At 46.2% G+C, this 25,420-nt stretch overlaps 1 protein-coding gene across 1 annotated transcript in view; it reads left to right on the top strand.

The window, feature by feature from the left end:
* Positions 1 to 24,444, top strand: part of ARG1 (arginase 1) — a 189,098-nt gene extending 164,654 nt beyond the window's left edge. Inside the window, 3 exon segments of the mRNA XM_085611897.1 lie at positions 13,412 to 13,548; positions 24,127 to 24,261; positions 24,264 to 24,444. Coding sequence (XP_085468023.1) covers positions 13,412 to 13,548; positions 24,127 to 24,261; positions 24,264 to 24,304 — 313 coding nt within the window. The 3' untranslated portion in view covers positions 24,305 to 24,444.
* The last annotated feature ends 976 nt before the right edge of the window (positions 24,445 to 25,420 follow it).

A 25,420-nucleotide genomic window follows, 5' to 3' on the forward strand; every position in this document is an offset into this window, starting at 1 on the left:
TTGATTGGTTGTAAAATAAACTATTGCCTGTGTTAAAAACTGGTTGTGCGCTGACATAAGACACCCTGTGGCAAATCCACACTGATCTTTATGGATTGATGAATGCGCAGCAGGCATCATTCTGGTTGCCCAGACTTTCATCAATATTTTATAGACTGTATTTAAAAGGCTGGTAGGTTTGTAGAAATTCACATTTTTCTTTTTTTTTTCTTTTTCTTTGGGAAGCTCACAATAGTTGTTTCTTCCCCACCCTCTTTAATGTAATTAAAAAGCTCCATCAAAAAGAGCACCAATTCTTTGGCCAATTTTTGATAGACTTCCACAGGGAATCCATCATGTCTGCATGCTTTTGCATTGGGCATTCTTTTGGGTGCTTTTTAGATTTTGATAGGCATTTCTGTCTCCAGCATTGCCTGAGACAGAGAGTTTGGCAATTGGGGGAGCTGGATAGAACTGTAGTATTGTTCTTTACTGGACATTGAAACTGTGTACTTCATTTGATAATATCCCTGTATTGTGTTGAAGAATTACTTGAGCGACTCCCTCTTCTACTGTTGTTGCTCCACCAGTCATGGGACTCTCCACAATTTTAATCATAGCCTTTGCAATTTGATTTCGGGTGGGCCAGGCTAAAGCTGCTGCTGTAAAGCATTAGTATTGCTTATCTACTTCCAACGTAAAGAAATCCCTAAGGTTTTGTTTTGCCAAACCTAACTGTGCAGCACCGTATGCCATAGTATTAGCCCCTTTACTTGCTCTTGTAGCTTGATCTACTGCTACCTGGAGCCCCTCTATTTTCCGTGCATGTTCCTGGGCTTGATGTGCTTTGAAGGCGATAACCGTCCCTCTCACTGTGGCCTTAAAGACTTCTCAGACTGCGAACAGAGAAGCAGTATTTCTGTTAACCCCTTCCATGCTGCGCAGATTCCGCCGCTGTGCTGACGGAATCTTGCGCGGGCGTGGTCATGACGGAACGGTTCCGTCATGAGCACAGCTCAACCGTGGCTCATGACGGAACCGTTCCGTCATGAGCACCGAAGGGGTTAATGAGAAAAAACTCAGAGATGAACCCTCTCATCTCAGTTACCCACTCTGAATTAGCTAAGAGGGATCTGCCGAGCTGCCACCTCGCACCATCTCTTCTGGCTGATCCTAGGTCCATCGCAATAGAGACCACCAAGAGGTCAGAGAAGGAATTAGCCCAGGTATCAGACTATACCCTACTTATTTTCCAAGAGGTCACAAAAAATCTAGTCGGGATGCTGTTGTAAATCGATGTGGAAAACACGTTTATTGTGTGAAGCCTGAGTGATCCTCATGCCAAGGATCAAGATGCTGTAAACTTGATTTTAATATATCAATCATCTTTTTAGCCTTTGGTTTCAGCTGCTTCTTTGCTTTTTTTCGATGAATCCAAAGTCGGGTCTTGAATTTAATTATTCTCTTCCTCAAATCAGTGGACCGACTGCCCCCATTGCCATATTGTAAATCTGGACTAGTGAGTCAACATCATCACCAACAGGGCCATAGTAATTGACTAGGTTTAAACACTGCCTTTTTACCACAACTTTCAGCAGTAACCATCTGGTATGAGAATCTCAAAGCACTTCCTGAACATTCCAATCAATACCTCAACGCAATCAAATTGCTATTCCCCCCCACTTACCGCAGCAAAGCAGGCCATAGAATATTTATGTGGAATACAGATCTTTGGGGTTTCACATATGAGGTGGGTCTCCTGTAAAAAAATAACTTTGGGTGAAAAGGATGTGAGCCACCTCATTAAACTCCTGTATTCACGCCTATTTATAATACAATTGGCATTACAGGATAAGATCATGATCTTCTGCATTTCAGTAGGTATTGATCATCCTGTCCCCCATATTGAGCAAGTTGCAATCCACCCCCTCTAAAAGGGCTACCACCACTATGTTGCCACATTGAAGAGATACCACTACCAAGGCCTGTAAGCACTTGCAAAATCTTTTTAGCACCCTAATCACAGCCCAATCTATTTCTTCCCACTGCCCATCCTCCTTCTTACTCATGATATTTATGCTCACATTTTTTTCCTTTTCAAGTGCTCCCCACCCCCTCCGATACTGACACCCTCTAATATTCCAGTGACCCCATGGATTATTCCCCTACCCTGCGGGGGGAATTGCCTGCCTTACCGCCCCCCCCCCCCACCCGTCCATGTTGATTTGTGCCTTGATGCGGCACTTGAGACCTGTCATCCAGTGACAGCCGCCACTCTTCAACTTATCAAGGTATAGTACTGGGCAAGCTTTTTAAAGCATTATTACTTCTAGGGATTACGGCTGCAAGATAATGTTGTCTGGAATGTAACTTAACTTCAAAATGTGATAAAGCACAAAGCCATATATACCCATTAATCATTCATCCCAAGCATAATTGCTTACAGAGGTAGCAACCATGAGATAATGGCCTCCTACGCGCGGATCATGGCGGGAGCTCAATGCACCCCAGAAAACAACACAAGAAGATTATGTCATACAACACTTTTTTGATGAAAAGAACATTTTTTGTGTAACAGATGCACTGGAACCAGCACCATGGAATTCAACCAACCTGGAAGTTCTTTAAAGAACACTACAACAAATTCAGTTGCTAGCTATAATGCAGATAATCATACAACCAAATCACTCTTGGAGAACAGAACATGAATTAGGATATCACAGTGGGACTCAAAGTAGCTTGTGTTTCTCTATGTTTAACTGCATTTGGCAATCTCTTCCATTTTTTTCTGGGTTAATGAAAGGTGTAACATTGGTTGATAGTTGATCAGTAATTGTGGATTCAACATACACTTCTACAGGAGGCATGAATTATTTCATTTTATTTGGGCTGATGCAGATCTATAAAAAATTTATGATGCAGCAAGCACTAAAAATAATTGCTTCATGCATCATGCTGGACTTGGTTGCTTTATTTATATTTGCTAGCCTCAGCACCCCCCATTCCGCTTTCAGGGGTTTAAAGTCTACAAATGATGACTGAAAAGGGCTATAAAGCTTGGTGTGAGCGAGGTCATGAGGATGAGAAGAGTGTTAGGAATCCACCGTTGTCTTCTAATTATTATAGGTCAACACATGACATACAGTATTGTTCTGATGGATACATCTGCCAGTGGATTCCTCACCTTGTGATTCCTCACCTTGTGAATATCCCCTGCGCCAGCATTCCACGGAACTTTTCTTCCCAGCACTCCACGTCGACGTGGGCGACGTCACAATGCGCCGGCTCCGCTCGCGACTCCGATCGACGGCACCGGAGCCATAAGAAGCCCACGTCGGCGTGATGACGTCAGTTCCCTTTTTTCCGCGCCTTCGACGCGCAACGTTTTTTTTCCAGTGCTCGTTGGCTACTTTGTAATTTAGCCGTGTTAATCTGTTGAATCCAGTATGTCTTCGACTAGGAGGTCGGGATTTAAGCCCTGTAGGGAATGTGGAGGTCTAATGTCAATGACTGATCCACACCAGAACTGTTTATGGTGCCTCTCTTCGGAACATGACATGGAGGAGTGCGGATGCTGTAGGAGCATGAACCCGAAGGCACTCAAGGAGAGGAAGACCAAGCTCTTCATGAAGAAGATCGGTGAGGAGAAGAGAGGAAGGAAGAAGGAGAAGTCGAAGAGGGGGTCGTCGACGTCGAAGTCTTCGAGGTCGAAGAAGCACCACAAGAAGAGGAAACATTCTTCTCGACGTCGGTCCTCGAGGTCCAAGAAGTCGAGGTCGAGGTCGAGGTCGGCTTCGCCCCTTCGACGCCGGAGCAAATGCTTGTCTCCTTCTCCATCACCTTTGAAGTCACCGAGGTGTTCTCCTTCGAAGAAGCAGACTCCAGTTCAGTCCCCGACGCGGTCATCGGATCCGTCTAAGGAGTCGACTCCGGAACGGGTGGAGTCGGATGCTTCCTTACATGAAGATGAGCAGGAGGAGTCTGTTCCGGTGCCTGAAGAGTCTGAGGCTCCGGTTGAAGATACTGTGGAGCCGATGCCGGTGACTCCACAAGGAGGTACAGGACCTGTTCCTTTTCCTCAGTTCCCGGCTCCAGGTACTGATTCTACCGGTTTCTTAAATGCTATGTATGGCATTTTTAATAGGGCAGCCTACCCATCCGGAGCACCTACTGGTCCCGTGGGTCCGATGGCATTTACACTAGGGGTGCCGCAGCAGTACGCTCAGGCCCCCTTTATGCCCTTTATGCCGATGGCGCCATCTTGGCAGTTTCCGGCGCCGCCTGGGGATCCGATTCGACCTCGGAAGGACCAGCGGGCTTCGGAGCCTTCATCGACGCCGACGCCGACTCCATCGGCGCCGCGTCCGGCGCCACCGACTCCACCTTTGGCGCCGCCGACTCCGGTACCTTTGGCTCCTCCGACGCCGCGTACGGCGTCGTCGACGTCGGCCCCTTGGATCCGGTCGAGGAGGGAGGCCCAGAGGGTGTTGGAGGAAAAGAGATATCGGATGGATGTGGAAGAAGGTGAGGTTGACTCTTCCTCGGATGATTTCGAAGGTATTGATGAGGCTAGTGGTTTGGATACAACCCCAGAGTGGGAGCATGCATCTGCCAGGTCTTCTCCGCCTCAGGAATTGGCTCCTTATCATGTGGTAATCAAGAAGGCGGCAGAACTTTTGGATTTGCAGCTGCCTTCTGTGGAGTACAAATCCAACTTGCTCACAGAGGTGTTGCATTCTCCAACTTCGTCATCAGAGCCCTTGTTGCCTTTCAATGAGGCCATCTTGGAGCCGGTCTTGGAGGTGTGGAAGAAACCCCTTTCATCTCCGGTGGTGTGTAGGCAGGTGGCAAGAAGATACAAGGTTGCACCAGGGAATCCTGGCTTCTTGTCCACTCATCCATCTCCGGACAGCTTGGTGGTGCAGGCTTCAAGTTCCGAGCATGCTTCGGGTGCCTTCCCTCAGTCTCCGGTTGACAGGGAATCTAAAAAGGTTGATCAGGCAGCCAAGAAGACCTTTTCCACGGGGAGTATGGCGTTGAAATCAACTAATGCCACATGCCTGTTGGGACGTTATGTGCATGCACTAATGGACTCCATTAAGTCTTTGGCCCCTAAGTTGCCTGAAGGGGATAAGTCGTCCTTTTTGGAGGTTGTGTCGGACACTCAGGCGGCTGCCAGACAAGTTATCCAATCAGGGTTGGACACTGCGAACTCTGTGGCAAGGATCATGGGGTCATCTGTTGCTGCAAGGAGGCAGGCCTGGCTCCGTACCTCTGGGTTTTCAGCTGATGTGCAGGCTACGCTGGTTGATCTGCCTTTTGACGGACAGAGGCTGTTTGGGGAAAAGGCGGATTCTGCCCTACAGCGGTTTAAAGATAGCAGGCAGACTGCGAAGTCCTTGGGTCTGCAAGCTCCTGCTAGGGGTTCGTCCTTTCGAAAATTTAGGGGATTTGGAAGATCGTCTTTTCGCTCTTACCGGCAGCCCCAACAGCAGCAGCAACAACAGCAGCAGAATTCCCTCTATAAGTCCTATAGAGGGAGACAAAAGGGTCGGAGAGGATCTGGTCGCAACCCCTCTTCTTCCTCCTCCTCCTCTGCTCCCAATGAGGCTTCAGGGAAGCAGCCCTAGATCCCCCATCCCGGATCATGTAAGACCTGTGGGGGGTCGGGTGTCCTACTTTCTACGGGGTTGGAAATCTATTACAACAGACCTTTGGGTTTTGAACCTCGTAGAGACTGGGTACGCCCTTCCCTTTCGGGAGTTTCCTCCCCCTTACCCTCCTTGCCAAGGTTATTGCTCGGAAGACCATCTACTTCTCCTGCAGAAAGAAGTTTTAGCCTTGATTCAGAAGGGTGCGATAGAGGTGGTTCCAGAGCAGGAAAGGGGTCAGGGTTGCTACTCTCGGTATTTCCTGATTCCAAAAAAGGACGGAAGGTTGCGTCCGATTCTGGACCTCAGAATCTTGAATTTTTACCTGAAGCAGGAGAAATTCAAGATGCTGACCCTTGCGCAGGTTCTTCAAGCGTTGCAGCAAGGAGACTGGATGGTGTCGCTCGACTTGCAGGACGCGTACTTTCATGTTCCAATCCTGAAGTCGCACAGGAAGTATCTCCGTTTTACGGTTGGGGCACAACACTACCAGTTTGTGGTACTCCCGTTTGGTCTTACTACCGCACCTCGAGTCTTCACGAAGGTGATGGCAGTGGTGGCTGCTCATCTCAGGAGGTCGGGGTTCCAGTTTTCCCCTACCTGGACGACTGGCTTCTGAAGGCAGAGTCCCCAGAGATGGTGCAGCATCATCTGCAGGTAACATCTCAGCTGTTATTCGACTTGGGTTTTTCGATCAATGTGCCCAAATCTCACCTGGTGCCCTCGCAACGCAACCTGTTCATAGGGGCGGTACTGGACACTACTGTGTATCGGGCATTCCCTCCTCCTCAAAGGATTCTCGACATTCAGGAGATGATCCCTTTATTCCACAATGGAGCGGTTGTTCCAGTTCTGAAGGTCCTTTGCCTGCTCGGTCTGTTCGCTTCCTGCATTCTGTTGGTCAACCATGCACGCTGGCACATGAGGGCGCTCCAGCGGTGCCTCCGCAAGCAGTGGTATCAGCACAACGGGGATCTCGGGGAGTCGATCAAGATCTCCGGAGAAGCTGCAGCGGACCTGTCTTGGTGGAGCGTGGAGGGCAATCTGTCTCAAGGAAAGCCCTTCCATCTACCTCCATCGGTGGCCACAGTGATAACGGATGAATCCACTTTAGGGTGGGGTGCGCATCTGGGGGATCTGGAGATCAAAGGACTTTGGTCTCCAGAGGAAAGGTTGCTTCACATCAACCTTCTGGAATTGCGGGCGATTCGTTTGGCGCTCAAGGCCTTCCTCCCTTCCCTTCGCGGTCAGTCTGTTCAAGTCCTGACGGACAACACGACCGCGATGTGGTATATAAACAAACAGGGAGGAGTGGGGTCTCTTTGTCTCTGCAGAGAGGCCCTGCGTCTATGGTCCTGGGCTCAGGACCATCGGATTTGTCTGATGGCAAATCATTTGGCCGGGGTTCTGAACGTGCGTGCGGACAGTCTCAGTCGGCAGTTCTCTGCCGACCACGAGTGGAGGCTCCATCCGGAGGTAGTTCGTCACGTCTTTCGGACGTGGGGAACTCCTCGGGTGGATCTGTTTGCCACTTTCGAGAACGCGCACTGCCCGTCTTTCTGCAGTCTCCAGTATCCGATGCAGGGGGCGTTGGGGGACGCGTTTCAGTTGAGTTGGGGCTCACGACTCCTTTACGCGTTTCCTCCCATACCCTTGATTTCTCGGGTTCTGAGGAAGATTCGCCAAGAGCGGGCCCAACTTATATTGGTCGCCCCGGATTGGCCAAGAAGGGTGTGGTACACAGATCTTCTCCACCTCTCCTCGTGCCCTCTGCTCCGTCTCCCTCTGAGGGCAGACCTCCTCTCGCAGTCGGAGGGGCAGGTTCTACACCCCCACCTCCAGAGCTTGCACCTTCATGCCTGGAGATTGAACGGGGCAACCTGAGTTCCTTCTCTCTCCCACCTGATGTGGTGGACGTTATTTTATCGGCCAGGCGACACTCCACCAAGTCCATTTACTCCTACAGGTGGTCGAAATTTGTTAAATGGTGTGGAGAGAGATCCATTGACCCTTTAAAAGCCCATCTTTCTAATGTGCTCCAGTTTGCTCTTTCCTTGGCTCAGCAGGGTTGTGCTGTGGCCACGGTCAAGGGCTACCTTTCGGCTTTATCGGCTTTTCTATGCCTCCCAGATCAACCGTCTCTATTTAAATCTCCGGTTGTTCTGAGGTTCATCAAGGGCCTTACAAACATGTTTCCTCCCACTCCGTTTGTAATGCCTCAGTGGGACCTTAATCTTGTCTTAACCTTTCTAATGGGGTCCCCATTTGAGCCTTTACACAGCTGTCCGTTGAGGCTGTTGTCCTTTAAGGTGGTTTTTCTTGTAGCCATAACCTCGGCAAGGAGGGTGAGTGAGCTTCAAGCTCTTAGTTCCAAACCTCCTTTTCTTACCTTACATGCTGAACGGATGGTTCTCAGGACCAGGGCTGCCTTCCTGCCAAAAGTTGTTACTCCTTTCCATTTGGGGCAGTCTATTACCCTCCCTGTTTTTTATCCACCCCCTCATCCCTCCAAGGAGGAGGAAAGACTCCATCGCCTTGACCCAAAGAGGGCTATGAGTTTTTATCTGGACAGAACCAAGGACTTTCGCCCTGATGACCAGCTCTTTATTGGCTACGTTGGTCATTCTAAAGGTAGAGCGGTGCACAAGCGCACGCTGTCAAGATGGATTATACTGACCATCAAGATCTGCTACGCCCTGGCTGGTAAGACTCCTCCTGAGGGTATTCGTGCTCACTCTACTAGAGCTAAGTCTTCAACATCTGCTTTGGCCCGGGGTGTTCCCGTGGCAGACATTTGTAAAGCCGCGACGTGGGCCTCCCTCCATACTTTCGCGAAGCATTATTGCTTGGACTCAGAGATGAGGAGGGAGGGCCACTTCGCGCGCTCTGTGCTTCAGGACTTTTTGGTATAGAAGGATGGATACCCTCCTCCGGGAGTGGGGACTGCTGTGGGAATCTATTCACAAGGTGAGGAATCCACTGGCAGATGTATCCATCAGAAGAACAAGTTACTTACCTTCGGTAACGCTTTTTCTGGTGGATACAGTATCTGCCTGTGGATTCCTCACTGACCCACCCGCCTCCCCGTTGTCCGTCCTTCTATGCTTGATGTCCTGTTGCTTATGTTTCAGTTTACTGGTATTTCAAGATGTATTTATTACTGCCAGAGGCATTATGTCTTTCTTTTGCCTTTTTATTTAATCTTCATACTGTGTGTGTTGCTTTGCATATTGTGTACTGTGTATGCTGTGTATGTTTATTGCTGTCAGTCCGTCCATGTGCCTCGAAGGCACGGAAAAAAGGGGCGGAACTGACGTCATCACGCCGACGTGGGCTTCTTATGGCTCCGGTGACGTCGATCGGAGTCGCGAGCGGAGCCGGCGCATTGTGACGTCGCCCCCGTCGACGTGGAGTGCTGGGAAGAAAAGTTCCGTGGAATGCTGGCGCAGGGGATGTTCACAAGGTGAGGAATCACAAGGTGAGGAATCCACAGGCAGATACTGTATCCACCAGATAAAGCGTTACCGAAGGTAAGTAACTTGTTCTTTGGTTGCACAAGAGGTATTTGGTATGTAGGACTTCTGGGATGGATAGTTCAGAGAGTATGCTTAAGACAGATATTGTGTGGTTGAGCCCCTATTGATGGGGATGTGTAATATGTCTTCTTAGCTCTTTGTAGATCTTTTGGAGATCTCTTTCTGTAATTCTTGCAATTGAATATTGCTGTTCTCAGTAATCAGTACCACTAACTGTGGATCTTGGGTGTACTATATTCTTTGGGTCGAATAATAATTCTTATTAGGCTGTTTATCCTCTATATTATGGGACTTGCGTTTCCGCTTTGCCGCTCTTTGCAGAACTTCCGACTCTTGATCGGACTCTGAAGTGTCCGGTGCGGCCGGAGAAGAGTCTTCCGCCTCCCCAGGAGTTATGAGTGAGGAATTGCCAGAAGGGAGGGAGCCACCATAACCATGGTATTTTATGACCGACGATGCCATGGGAGATAGTATCTCAGCCGAGGCATTACACGATGGTTCGCCCAATGAAGTGCTAAATTTTCTCTTCCCGTAATCTTTTAAAGGTTTAGTAAAAGGCTGCAAAGCCTTTATTAATGCCTTGTTCACCGAACCCTGTACATGCGTGTCAAGGGTTTCCACCAACTGCTCCTCCATCTGGTGCTCGTAAGGCACCTCTTCATACTCTGCATACTCATCAAATTCAGCCCAATGGTCAACCTCCCCGGCGTAGTATGCCATCGTGCTAATGGAGGTGAAGAGGAGGAGGTTCAACGGGGGGAGGAGCAACTCAGGGGTGACAGTCTTTAATTGTAGAAAAATAGGGCACTCTAACTAACCTGACCCTGCACTGTAAGACAGACACTAGCCCTACTACTTACTCAACCAGTTTGCAGACTGTTCAAATTTCTCTGTGGAGAGAACCACCCCTCAATCCCCCTCAGGCAATGCCTTATTCCGTTTATTTGCCCCGTTGGGCGTTCAAGGGACTGAGTATAGAGCAGAGGAACTCCCGCATACGCGAGATCAATGGCAATGAAAAAGGGACTGCTGCCCAGTCATGGTGTGCGACGGGGGCATTGTTTTATGTATCTGTTTTTATTTATGGACGCTATTTGGTTTGCCTGCAGGAACCGTTTTCCTGTGTACAGGCGGGAGTGTGGTGTTGGTGCAAGTTACATGTTTTATATTATGGCGTGCTGTGTTGGTAATAAAAGTTTTGCAAACATCACCTTTCTTTATTTACCAGGATCAAAGGTCTGGGTGATTGGCCATTCTGGCGTCAGCAGATTGGCACAGTGGGCTGCGAACAGGAAGTGGATGCATGGCTTTTCTAACACCGAGATAACTTGGCTGGGTTACCAGGGAATACGATGGAATGGGTTGTTGGACAAACTACAGCAGAAACTGGGGGGAGTGACAAGTCCCCCAAACGTGCTGGTCATTCACCTGGGGGGGAATGACCTGATGGCACTCGGCAAAAGGACATTGCTTCAAGAAATGAAAGCCACTCTCTGCCGATTAAGCAGTAAGTTAGGGACATGTGAACTGTGGTGGTCGGAGATCACCCCACGGCTCCGGTGGCAGGGAGCACGATCTGGGGAAGCAATGGAGGCTGCGCGCAGGAGAGTTAATTGCGCGATGCGTAAATTCACCGAACAAATGGGGTTCGGTTTCATAAGGCATGGTTTGCTTGACGTGAAATCCATAGGGTGCTTTGAGGATGATGGGGAACATCTCTCCAGAATAGGCATGGACTTGTTCCTCCTTGACCTAGGGGAGGCCCTAGAAATAGCAGGCCTTGGTGGGGGGCCCTGGCTGCGACGGTCGCCACACCCAGGGCTGTGGCGGAGTTACATGGCGATCCAGAGGCGGAAAGGTACTCAGGGGTACCCTCTTCTGGAGCACAAAGGGTGCTGAGGCCCAATATCCCCAGGAAGTCTGTGTGGTGGACCCTGGGTTGCGACTGCGCCCCATCTGTCCTACGGGTGGTTGGAAACCTGTACAACCGGGGGTCGCTTGAACGCTCCACCCCTCGTGGGGGGGGGGGCGTGAGTTATATGGTGGAACAAGATTTCACCGGAAGGGGGAGGGGCTATCCCCTCACCACAACCGCTAAGCACCGATTGGCTAAGACCACGGTGCCAGTTGGTCCATCAGGTGGTAGGATCGCCTGTAAGATAACCCACCATGTTGGCATATTTGGTATGCTAATAAACCTGCAGCAATTTTCTCCACCAAAAGTTGTCTGGTCTGCTTATTTATGCTACGCGTATGTTGCTGCAAGAGGGCTGGTGAGTGTGGCCGATATTGGCACTAAAGCGCGCAGTGTGCGTCTGTCCCGCTCCACACCAAAATTGCCTCAGTGAGCGCCGGAGCGCATATAATACCGCAAATTAAAATATAATGTCACAAGTACGAGCGCATGCAAAGCACGAAGCAAAAAGCAAATACAATCGTAATACTGCCAAATATCAACAATTACATATATAAAGAAAAGTTAACTTAACTCGCTGCTGCAGCAGCAAAAAAAGAGGACGGACATCAGGGCCAGAGACATTTATACCTGTGGGGTGCATACATAGGAAGGGGTTGTCCTTTAGGGTTATGTAGTTTAAAGTTAATTGGCTGCTGTATTTTGCTTCAGTTAAAAAGAGAAGCATAATACGAATCCTCCGTGGACCGACATAGATTTACATTTTGTCCACTAAAGTACTTCACACTGATAAACATGCATTAGCAATGGTGGCAAGTGGCATTAATAACCCACACACATACTGTTTGCATACTTTTGCATATGAAAGCCAGACCTATTGATTTGTTTTCACTCTTCAATGGAGGGCAACTTTCTCACCGTAAGATCAGCTCTGCATGCATAGCAGCTCTTCTGGCAGGTCCATCCTTTCTGTAGTGGGAAAGTTTTGCCCACTGACAGCAGTTTTCTTGCCTTTTCAAATCTGTTTATTAACAGTTTCAATCTTATATCATAGAAGATCCACTCACTACAAGTGAGTGGATCCCAAGGTAAGGCACGATCGTTGCTGTGCAATGTGCGCAGGCTTGGATGGACTCTGTCACCCTGCTCTGAAAAATGGAAACTGAACAGGAACCATACAAGTTGAAAACAAACTCATATGCACAAGAATCACTGGTACCAAACAAAATGCCTCATAATAGTCAGGGGATTTTTTCTATTTTGTTTAAGTCGCAAGATGTGGTTAGTTCGTAAATAGTCATTTGGATACATTCAGGGCTTTTAAGTGGGCCGGGTCTCAACAGTGCTGAGCATCAGCAGGTTTTTAAAGGAGACCTCGAAACGGGTCTCTATCGGGCTCTGTTTTGTGCCCTGGCACAGGCGGTCCGTTTTTTTTCCCGGACTGCAGTGACAACAGGCACATCTTATACGTGGTCACACTGCTCACTTCTCACTACTGGAGAAGTTACGACATGACCTCATGCCAGGTGAGCCTTGTAGGGGAAGGGAGATCCTTTAAAGAGTCATTATCTCTCTGGATTTCCCTTCTCTTTTTGAAAACTCAGGAGCAGCAACATTGTCGTGGTGTCACCAGGGCTTTATGTGGAAGCTTTTTCAATATTATATACAAGCCATAGTTGCTGCTTATTTATCTTATGCAACTAACAGCCATTGACAAAGCCAATAGTACTGACTTGTTGTAGGTATGATGTGACTTGTTGTATCATATATCTGGATGCTATAACAGAAACAGCAAAATACAAGTCGGCCAGCACACTGTGCTAAACACAGATTTTTAGCTTCCATGTTTCAAGCCACGCCCTTAATTACATTGGCCACGCCCCTTTGAGAGACCCCACAGTTTTTTCATCCCACTTAAAGTCTTGGATACATTAATCTAACAAGGGTGTTCTCAGACCTTACTAAAGTCGTAGCTTTTTAAAAATAAATTATTTCATTGTATCTTCAAATGTTATGATATTTATAACACCTGCACAAAGGGAATAGACAATTGGCATGCCTGCATCTGTCGCCCCAAAGCATCAAGGGGAATGTAGTTCAAAGCAGTCTGTTTAATCTCGCCTTTCAGTATTCACTGACAAACTCAAGCACAGCTAGTGCTTGACTGCACTCTTTATATGTTTGTTCTGTACTCGTGAAGCCTGTCAGAAGAGAGGAGTCACGTGCTTTGTATATGACATGCTGCTTCGAGTTTTATTTATGAAATCTGTCCTGCGTTCTTGTTTGCAAACCATTGTTAACTCATATGTATTTATTGGTGTTTCCTAAAGTACATCAAGGCCGATCCATCTAAGCTTTGACGTGGATGGTCTGGACCCCAGTGTGGCACCGGCCACAGGCACGCCAGTCCAGGGAGGCCTGACATACAGAGAGGGATTGTACATCACTGAACAACTTCACAGAACAGGTATGTGCAGTAAAGAAAAACAAACTAATGACCAATGAGAAATTAGGAAGAATGTATTCTTTCGCTTCTATAGATAAACACTCAAATAAGGCAAAGTGGTGTTTGTTCATTCGAAGATACCAGTAGGGGATTAAACATGTTTTTGATTGGAATGCAAGCGGCACATGCTGCTATCTGCCCGATATCTGGCCCGCACACGAAGCGGCCACAAGGCACCATCTGTAAGTTCCGATACAGGCCAGGGCCACTGTTAAAGTGAAAGCGCGCGGAATTATTAGGATTCCCTCATTTGCACGGTGTCATGTATGACAATGAGAGACTACATGTTCTACGTGTGTGTACTACATTACAGAAGCCATCACAAAGGCAAAGAGGCTTCGGGAGGATGTGACGAAGGGCGAACACTTAGCATGCCCCTCCCCCTGTGCAATCATGACATGAGCCCCCTTTGGGTAAGTGGCCATGGGTCCCTCCTACCTGCACCCATGCTATCAGTCAGGCCCGAGCTGCATTAATCAGATGGTCATACAGGAAACCCTGCATCATGTCACTTGAAGGAGGATGTTGGGGTTTTCTCAGGATGAGACCAGTACTACCACTCTGTCATTGTCTTCTTTGCACTCTCTTGGGACTATGCTATTAGTTTGTGTTCAGGATGCCCTGGCATTGTTTCTGTTAAATGAGGATGAAATTAAAAAGAACATAAGTTTATAAAGTGTGCAGCAACCATGCAATTTACTCCATTGCTGATGAGAGTACAGATTCACCTTTAGGATTTAAGAAAGGTCTGAGCACAGTTATTATCCAAACCTTCTCTGGTTGGGAGCAGCACGGTTTAGATGTACAAAACATGAAGAATCTTTCTCCTATTGTAGCTCATCTGGCACAGGGAATAATCCGCAAACTTGCATTACCTGACCTCAGAGACTGCAAGGGAAGTTGTTCTTAATGTGTGCTTGCAGGAAGGCTGAGAGTCAGTCACAGAAAGATCTGTGACACATGCGCACGCTTTAAAACTTCACTCTAGAGGCCAAAGGTAGCAGGAGCGGCTCGTGCAGGTAAGAGCACTGGGGTGGAGGGTGAGTGCTTTCTGATAATTTTGACTCTACAACCCTTTTCATGTTTAGAATACTGATTCATATATTTTACTATTTATTCTACCCATGAGTACACACATTGTATGACTTATAGCGTTCCTGTCAATATACCCATTGTTAAATTGCGTGTATGTGTTTGTGCGTGTCTGTGGGAGAGAGAGGGTGAGATTGTAGCATATGTCTGCATGTAGATGGGGCACTCAACACCAGAGAGACCCTCTAATGAAACCTCTACACGCAGCACCAAGCCTGATGCTGGAATAGTGAGGAGGAGAGCCTGAACAACACACAGCACTGATCTGAGGAGACAGCTAATGAAGTCTGTGTGTTAAAGTCAGAGGTGAAAGAGGTTGGGAAAAGAAAGGGAAGAAAAAAATACATAGAAAATGGAATCAAGGGGCCCTTTTCGTTGTGAGATGGATCACCGCATATAAGATGGCTGCCTAGTTGAAAGATTCTTGTGGCACAATCTTAAAAGAGGAGATTCACATTCATATCCAGTGGGGTTCAACCCCGGCAGAATCCGTGATGAGTACTCCAGCTGCATCTGTGCCTTGCTTGCGCTCCAGTCAGCAGAGGTTTTGCCTCCCTTCACCATTTCCCTCGGATGTCTAGTTTTCAGAAATGTGTGGGTTTGGTAGGTTTCCCTAGATGTCCGCCGAGCCCGTTACCAAAAACTCATGGGACGCCCCTTGCAAAACCATGTTGTTTTGTGATAGGTAATTTTGATGTTGCCTCAATAGGTTTTGGGTTTGCGGTTGTCGCGGGTACTTGACCCCCCCATACAAGTGAGGTACTAGTTTTATGTTTGCAAGAGATTCTGGGTAACACAACCTGGTGAGAGCCAGTCAAGTCACCCCATCCTGGATTCCCCTGGGTGTCAAGTTTTCAAAAATGTATATCTTTGCTAGGTTTTCCTAGGTGCTGGCAGAGTTAGGGTTCAAAATCTACAACTAGGCACTTTGCAAACAAAGGGTCAGTTTTCACTGTGAAAATGTGGTTTGTCCACATTGCGTTTTGGGCCCTTTCCTGTCGCGGGCACTAGGCCTACCCACATAAGCGAGGTACCATTGTTCCCAGAAGACTTTGGGGAACGCAGGGTGGGTGGAATTGTGTGGACCCACGCAGATTCCAGAATTTTCTCCACAGAAATATGAGGAAAATGTGTTTTTTTTCACAAATTTTGAGGTTTGCAAGGAACTGGGTAACAGAACCTGGTGAGAGCCAGTCAAGTCACCCCCATCCTGGATTCCCCTGGTTGTCTAGTTTTCAAAAATGTATAGGTGTGCTAGGTTTCCCTGGGTGCCGGCAGAGATAGGGTTCAAAATCTACAGCTAGGCACTTTGCAAAGAAAGGGTCAGTTTTCACTGTGAAAATGTGGTGTGTCCATGTTGCGTTTTGGGCCGTTTCCTCTTCACGGGTACTAGGCCTACCCACACAAGTGAAGTACCATTTTTCTCGGAAGACTTTGGGGAATGCTGGGTGGGTGGAATTGTGTGGACCCACGCAGATTCCAGAATTTTCTCCACAGAAATATGAGGAATATGTGGGTTTTTTCACAAATTTTGAGGTTTGCAAGGGATTCTGGGTAACAGAACCTGGTGAGAGCCAGTCAAGTCACCCCCATCCTGGATTCCCCTGGTTGTCTAGTTTTCAAAAATGTATAGGTTTGCTAGGTTTCCCTACATGCCAGCAGAGCTAGAGTTCAAAATCTACAGCTAGGCACTTTCAAAAGAAAGGGTCAGTTTTCACTGTGAAAATGTGGTGTGTCCATGTTGTGTTGTGGGCCGTTTCCTGTTGCGGGCACTAGGCCTACCCACACAAGTGAGGTACCATTTTTCTCGGAAGACTTTGGGGAATACTGGGTGGGTGGAATTGTGTGGATCCATGCAGATTCCAGGACTTTCCGCCACATAAATGTGAGGAAAATATGTTTATTTTTTTTAACAAATTTTGAGGTTTGCAAAGGGATTCTGGGAAACAGAACCTACTGAGAGCCAGTCAAGTCACCCCATCCTGGATTTCCCTGGGTGTCTAGTTTAAAAAAATTTATAGGTTTGCTAGCTTTCCCTAGGTGCTGGAAGAGCTAGGGTTCAAAATCTACAGCTGGGCACTTTGCAAAGAAAGGGTCAGTTTTCACTGTGAAAATGTGGTGTGTCCACTTTGCGTTCTGACCCGTTTCCTGTCACGGGCACTAGGCCTACCCACATAAGTGAGGTACCATTTTTCTCGGAAGACTTTGGGGAACGCGGGGTGGGTGGAAGTCTGTGCATCCACGCAGATTCCAGAAATTTCCAACACAGAAATGTGAGGAAAATGTGTTTTCTTTGACAAATTTTGAGGTTTGCAAGGGATTCTGGGTAACAGAACCTGGTGAGATAGTCAAGTCACCCCATCCTGGATTCCCCTGGTTGTCAAGTTTTCAAAAATGTATAGGTGTGCTAGGTTTCCCTAGGTGCCGGCAGAGCTAGGGTTCAAAATCTACAGCTAGGCACTTTGCAAAGAAAGGGTCAGTTTTCACTGTGAAAATGTGGTGTGTCCATGTTGCGTTTTGGGCCGTTTCCTGTCACGGGCACTAGGCCTACCCACACAAGTGAAGTACCATTTTTCTCTGAAGACTTTGGGGAAACGTGGGTTGTTTGGAATTGTGTGGATCCACGCAGATTCCAGAACTTTCCACCACAGAAATATGAGGAAAATGTGTTTTTTTTCACAAATTTTGAGGTTTGCAAGGGATTCTGGGTAACAGAACCTGGTGAGAGCCAGTCAAGTCACCCCCATCCTGGATTCCCCTGGTTGTCTAGTTTTCAAAAATGTATAGGTTTGCTAGGTTTCCCTACATGCCGGCAGAGCTAGGGTTCAAAATCTACAGCTAGGCACTTTGCAAAGAAAGGGTCAGTTTTCACTGTGAAAATGTGGTGTGTCCATGTTGCGTTTTGGGCCGTTTCCTCTTCACGGGTACTAGGCCTACCCACACAAGTGAAGTACCATTTTTCTCGGAAGACTTTGGGGAATGCTGGGTGGGTGGAATTGTGTGGACCCACGCAGATTCCAGAATTTTCTCCACAGAAATATGAGGAATATGTGGGTTTTTTCACAAATTTTGAGGTTTGCAAGGGATTCTGGGTAACAGAACCTGGTGAGAGCCAGTCAAGTCACCCCCATCCTGGATTCCCCTGGTTGTCTAGTTTTCAAAAATGTATAGGTTTGCTAGGTTTCCCTACATGCCGGCAGAGCTAGAGTTCAAAATCTACAGCTAGGCACTTTCAAAAGAAAGGGTCAGTTTTCACTGTGAAAATGTGGTGTGTCCATGTTGTGTTGTGGGCCGTTTCCTGTTGCGGGCACTAGGCCTACCCACACAAGTGAGGTACCATTTTTCTCGGAAGACTTTGGGGAATACTGGGTGGGTGGAATTGTGTGGTTCCATGCAGATTCCAGGACTTTCCGCCACATAAATGTGAGGAAAATATGTTTATTTTTTTTAACAAATTTTGAGGTTTGCAAAGGGATTCTGGGAAACAGAACCTACTGAGAGCCAGTCAAGTCACCCCATCCTGGATTTCCCTGGGTGTCTAGTTTAAAAAAATGTATAGGTTTGCTAGCTTTCCCTAGGTGCTGGAAGAGCTAGGGTTCAAAATCTACAGCTGGGCACTTTGCAAAGAAAGGGTCAGTTTTCACTGTGAAAATGTGGTGTGTCCACTTTGCGTTTTGACCCGTTTCCTGTCACGGGCACTAGGCCTACCCACATAAGTGAGGTACCATTTTTCTCGGAAGACTTTGGGGAACGCGGGGTGGGTGGAAGTCTGTGCATCCACGCAGATTCCAGAAATTTCCAACACAGAAATGTGAGGAAAATGTGTTTTCTTTGACAAATTTTGAGGTTTGCAAGGGATTCTGGGTAACAGAACCTGGTGAGATAGTCAAGTCACCCCATCCTGGATTCCCCTGGTTGTCAAGTTTTCAAAAATGTATAGGTGTGCTAGGTTTCCCTAGGTGCCGGCAGAGCTAGGGTTCAAAATCTACAGCTAGGCACTTTGCAAAGAAAGGGTCAGTTTTCACTGTGAAAATGTGGTGTGTCCATGTTGCGTTTTGGGCCGTTTCCTGTCACGGGCACTAGGCCTACCCACACAAGTGAAGTACCATTTTTCTCTGAAGACTTTGGGGAAACGTGGGTTGTTTGGAATTGTGTGGATCCACGCAGATTCCAGAACTTTCCACCACAGAAATATGAGGAAAATGTGTTTTTTTTCACAAATTTTGAGGTTTGCAAGGGATTCTGGGTAACAGAACCTGGTGAGAGCCAGTCAAGTCACCCCCATCCTGGATTCCCCTGGTTGTCTAGTTTTCAAAAATGTATAGGTTTGCTAGGTTTCCCTACATGCCGGCAGAGCTAGGGTTCAAAATCTACAGCTAGGCACTTTGCAAAGAAAGGGTCAGTTTTCACTGTGAAAATGTGGTGTGTCCATGTTGCGTTTTGGGCCGTTTCCTCTTCACGGGTACTAGGCCTACCCACACAAGTGAAGTACCATTTTTCTCAGAAGACTTTGGGGAATGCTGGGTGGGTGGAATTGTGTGGACCCACGCAGATTCCAGAATTTTCTCCACAGAAATATGAGGAATATGTGGGTTTTTTCACAAATTTTGAGGTTTGCAAGGGATTCTGGGTAACAGAACCTGGTGAGAGCCAGTCAAGTCACCCCCATCCTGGATTCCCCTGGTTGTCTAGTTTTCAAAAATGTATAGGTGTGCTAGGTTTCCCTGGGTGCCGGCAGAGCTAGGGTTCAAAATCTACAGCTAGGCACTTTGCAAAGAAAGGGTCAGTTTTCACTGCGAAAATGTGGTGTGTCCACTTTGCGTTTTGACCCGTTTCCTGTCACGGGCACTAGGCCTACCCACATAAGTGGGGTACCATTTTTCTCGGAAGACTTTGGGGAACGCGGGGTGGGTGGAAGTCTGTGCATCCACGCAGATTCCAGAAATTTCCAACACAGAAATGTGAGGAAAATGTGTTTTCTTTGACAAATTTTGAGGTTTGCAAGGGATTCTGGGTAACAGAACCTGTTGAGAGATAGTCAAGTCACCCCCATCCTGGATTCCCCTGGTTGTCAAGTTTTCAAAAATGTATAGGTTTGCTAGGTTTCCCTAGGTGCCGGCAGAGCTAGGGTTCAAAATCTACAGCTAGGCACTTTGCAAAGAAAGGGTCAGTTTTCACTGTGAAAATGTGGTGTGTCCATGTTGCATTTTGGGCCGTTTCCTATCACGGGCACTAGGCCTACCCACACAAGTGAGGTACCATTTTTCTCGGAAGAGGGAATGCTGGGTGGGTGGAATTGTGTGGATCCATGCAGATTCCAGAACTTTCCACCACAGAAATGTGAGGAAAATATATTTTCTTTGACAAATGTTGAGGTTTGCAAGGGATTCTGGGTAACAGAACCTGGTGAGAGCCAGTCAAGTCACCCCCATCCTGGATTCCCCTGGTTGTTGACAAGAGGAACACAATATCAAACACAGCAAGCAAGGGATGTACAAAAAATGAAAAAAATATAACAAATTTACAATGACTAACGAACTTCCTGGCGGGGTCTGAGAACGAAGGAATGAGTTCTGGCTTACGTTTTGGCTCTCAAACATATGACCTTACATTTCTTCTACTTCAAGCAGACACCGGTAGCTGCATGGCATGTTCTCTGAAGCTGAGAAAGGAATAGAATCACATTTCAAATGGAGAACGTATTGCAAGGATCTACTGACATTACTGTCTTAAGAAACAGGATACTCTGCTTTCCCTTTAAAATCTTGTTTCCACTCTAGCGGGGTTTTCATATTGTATTTCAAGCCGGCGGAAATGGTATTGGGGGCTCATAAAAGCATGGAAAACGTGTCTGGGAGATTTAAAAATACAATCTGGGACAATATGTGAGAGGTATATAAAAGACGTAAACCGGACTAAAAAAACACTCTACACATCTATGAGGGTTGGGCTCTAAAATCATTCAGAAAATCAAAGTTGCCTGATTCGCTCCTCAAGATTCATTCAATAAACACATGTATAGTACAGTCGTAAACAGGGTAGTTGCTGTGGAAGGCAGAATAGTAAAATGATTACGTTTTCGGTGCTGAACTCGGGTTTAGTTTAGCCAACTAGGGAAAAACGCACGGGAATCGCTCTAAAATCTCCATTGTGGGAGTTCAGTTAATTTGCAGATGCTTGTTAAGCATGAGGGGGAAAAAGCCGAGGCATGAGTCATACTGCAGTTGACACACTTTGCCTCACCCATCGTGATGGAATGTGACTTTTTAATCCTCTTTTATTCTATCTTTACTGCGTTGTTACAGCTGTGGCTCAAAAATCTGAGTTATTGGTTAGTGAAAGTTAATTACCTACGATTGTCCACTAGACCGCTGGCTGGAGTCTGTTCATTTACACAGCACATCTCTCACAATGTACTACCTTTCTAATTGTCATCAAAAACTTCAGGCCTGCGTGCCATGACTTTCCCTATAGTGGTAAATGCCACTGTCTAAACCTAACCAGCGATTTTAGTTAGAACTTGTGATTGCTGATTTTAGCAGAAACTTTTCAGATGTGCAAAACATGGGCATAAGTGTAAACATTCACCCTCTAAATCAAATTTACACTACCAAATGTGAGGTTACTCACTATTTTTTTTTAGTATAGTTTGATTTCACAAAATTTTGAATACAAGGCTGTTTGTGGATATATTCCAACCAGACATATAGGCAGCTTTTTATCATCCCAGCTTACCTTAATACAGCAGTGTTCATAGTCCTCTTGTACATCGGCATTTTACTAACTAGTTTCTTGGTTAATCGTATTCTGAGAAACCTCAGTGAAAAATGTTATAAAAATATGTAAATGTTGATTAAATCGTGTCCTGCTTTTCAGGTGACCATATTTTCTTGCAATGTAAGGCTGCTCTAAGGTGTGATGCTCATGCAATATGAATTGCAGTTTCATCACTAGACGCTCATGACTTATCGCCTGCAGAGCCTTCATCTTTCATACCTCTTTCAGTGGTCTTCTGAGCTTTCTTATTTGACTTATTCATGAAATGGTTTTACCTTCAACATTTAGTACATAACACCAGTTCCTGCTTTCACTTCCTCTTAACCAACCCTGTTTTTTTATCAGCACTTTTACTCAATTAGATCTAGTAAGCAACCCAGGACATGGTTCTCCCTTGTGATGGGCTCACCAGCCAGGTATAGTTTGGTTCCTGTGGCAGTGTGCACAGGACCCACGTCTGGGCATAACCGTCCCGCTTAGGGCAACATACAAAAGTATACAAAAGCGGGTATGCCTCATAGTGGTCCAGTTCAAGAAAGACCGGTCTTGGAAGTTTGGGCTCGACTGCTCCTTTTGGAGCAGGGTAAAGACTGATTTGCCAATAGCTGGGTGCAACCTAAGGTGGCATGGTGTGCAAATTAACAATGGATTGGGATTCAACCCGAATAATTACCAGTGAATGAGATTAATTCAAGTATTCTATCCATCACTTTTTATATACTTTAATAATTTGCCCTAAGCGGGATAGGTGGTTACTCTGCTCACACCCCCAGCATCCACACACGTTTACAGTTTACATGCATGCAAATGTGAAAGGGGGCAATTCGCGTAGCAATAAGAAGCATGCGAAAGAGGCAAGAATTTCGTCATAAATTAGACTGCATAAAACAACATATAGCAATTGTACAGCTAATCAATACCTAGCAACACAATACATAGGATAATGTGCTGCATACCTAAACGCTCAGACGGTCCCAAAGGCGAGACTTATTGGCTATGCCAATGCTTGTTATACTCCTTGTCCACACGAGCACCTTCTCTGATCACTCACCTTTATTACTTTATCCATTTGTGGATCTAAGAGTTTTCGATATAATGTGTAAATAAGAATGTTGTTTGAGATTTACTTATATGTAACTAAACTTTCAGAAATGCAATTATGTGTATGTGCCTTAATCTTCTGGTTTTAAAATCTTGTCTGCTACGCTAACCTCGTAACTGTGGCTTGAATCTACAAGACTGTTTTTCTTATAGTGGTAGGAGATCTTTTGATACATTCATTTTTTCTATGCCTCTTGTTGCTTTTTCCAATCGGACCATTGTTTGTCTGTTTCACTATTGAAAACTTGTCAGTACCCATCAATTTGATGAAAATCGTGGCACAGGCCGTAAATGTCCCATTGTTGCATAATTTAAGCTCGTTTAGCATTTATCATAAAATAATTTATAATCGAAAGTTGTGTGAGCTTGAAAAGTCCAATTTTCACAACACAGTGAAATTACAAGCAGCTGCTTCACTCAAATTGTATATTGTGCAAAACCAGTTTAACCACATCATTTCATCATCAGGACAACTGTGCTCATAAGGCATTGGAGGACCAATTTACGTGGACGTACTTATGCAGAAGGAAGGAAATGTTGTGTTAACAGTGAAATGAAAACTGAAATGACAAAGAAGGAAGCATTCTACCCCCACATGAATTTCATTTAAGCATGTAACGTTTGATTTCCTGCTGCAGAAATGCCCATCCCCCCAGTCCATCTAAATGCGCTTCTTATGTAACACTGTCACCTCTTTAAAATGTCTTATTACAGCAATCAACAGTTGAAAGTAGCCAGATATCTTCAGGAAGGTGTCAGAATTGGCATTGCACCCCTTGTGGGGTGATTGCGGTTCTTCTGGATCCAAATGAGCTACAAACACTTTTTGGGTAGTTTAAATTTCACTGGCTATGTAGCATGTTCTGCAAATTCATTCTTTGCAGAAAACGCTGCAGTTGCACGTTCACGTTTTGCCAGTGGTCCTGAATAAAATCCGAATAACTTTTTCATACCATTAAGTTCAATGTTTTATTTGTCAGTATTACATTTCGCTACCTGACGCAGGCTGGTCTTGGGGAAGGTAACATATGTTGAATACAACAGAACCCGGGGTGAAAATGATCTCCAACACGAAGCATGTGTGATGACTGCAGCATCAGGGGGTTTACCATGCGGCATACTAATTAAATAACAGACACCACACTCAGGATTACACTGGTACAGGAAACCCCGAGCGGCTTTACCCCCTTTATTTATATCCTCTGGCCACGCCTGGCCAGAGGGTGATACAATGTTGGTATGTTCTTCCGGGGGCCGACGCCTCGGCCTTGCTCTCGCGACATCAGTCATTACAGCAAGCAGCAAGGTGCATTTTCCCACTTACTTGTAGTGATCGTCCGATCAGCAGTCTAGTGTTCCAGCATGTTGTAAGACACACTGAACACCCACTCACCACAGGTGTCACCAGTCAGGTGACCCTGGCAATAAAAGGGGCCGAGCGCACGTGCTCTGGGCCAGTTTTCCAACTACAATACCAGTGTCTGCGTCCATCATTTTATTAGCATGAGGGCCTGAGGCCCAAATACTACATTACTGATGTTTCTTAAAAGATTGTTTGTTTCTTTTCAGGCCTGCTTTCAGCGGTGGATATAATGGAAGTTAATCCATCCCAGGGAAAGACAGAAAAAGACATCACTACAACTGTGGAAACTGCTGTCGCTATGACCTTATCTTGCTTTGGTAAAGCACGTGAAGGCTCCCCACCCCTAGCCTGACCATAACTCCACCACAAAAGAAATCTGCCTGAGTGCTTACAATTCCTGTATTTGAAGATGCAAGTGATGTTTTTCATTTGATCGAAATCGCCGTATCTTTCATAAGCATTGCTTTATATTCATATATTGTGTTTGAAACATGTAAAGTTGTGCGCTTACGATGAATGAATATTTCGAGACGTTATTTTTCCAAAGGCAATCTCACTAGCAATATTTTAAACTGCCCAGTCGTGTTTTTTGCAGAAACTAAAACCTGCTCTGAGATCTTATGTTTCTAGAAAAGCTTTTTATTAAACTTTCAATAATCATATTGAGATTGCTGCTTACTCTTTACTGATCTATGAATTGTACTTTCATCAATCATGTGCACTTGTATGGGCTGTAGCTTGACCATATCATAGTTGGTTGTAATGTCACTCTTGCGCGATCTATACCCTAGCTGTTAAATATAAAAATAAAGATTCGGATTCGCAAAAATAATTGTAAATCTTCACCAAGAGATTTAAGTATACATGTAGGTGGCTTTTACTATGTGAAGAAAGCCCTTCCCCTATACCCTTCCAAATGTGGACGTGGTCTGCTCCCCTCCTTGTCCTGAAAGGGGAGCAAGACCTGCCCTAGGCTGGAGTAAATCTCCAACCAATGCCAGGGTGGGTAAGAGTCAGGTTGGAACTTTGAAATGCCTACAAATGTCCATAATGTGGTCATTCCCAAACATCCAAGGCAAACCACACCTTGAAATGTCCATTTACCAGAGTCTGAATGCTGATTTCTCAACTCTCATGGTTGAGAAATCACACTCATAAAACAATTTAGAACCACTAAAAAAACCTTTCAAGATTACTGGCAGTGGCACAAAAAGAGACATTGTGGCGTATGTATCGTTATATCAAGCAGCACAGCAAGTCACCTTGATGCACTGCGTGATAGGGAAAGGGCAGGGATGCTCTGTACTTAACATTGTACAGTGCATTCCTGGATTGTCCCTCCGCTGGCGCATAATGAGATGCTTAGTGCCAACGCAGACACCCTTGCACCATGTTGAAAGGGTGCTTGTGTTGTATGCGGGATTGATTTTTGTGCAGGAAAAGCCACCTCCCTGCACAAAAACAATTCTGAGAGGCATTTTCCTCTTTCTATGTGTGCTG

This window comes from Triturus cristatus, chromosome 6, assembly GCF_964204655.1.
Source record: "Triturus cristatus chromosome 6, aTriCri1.1, whole genome shotgun sequence".
NCBI lineage: Eukaryota > Metazoa > Chordata > Amphibia > Caudata > Salamandridae > Triturus > Triturus cristatus.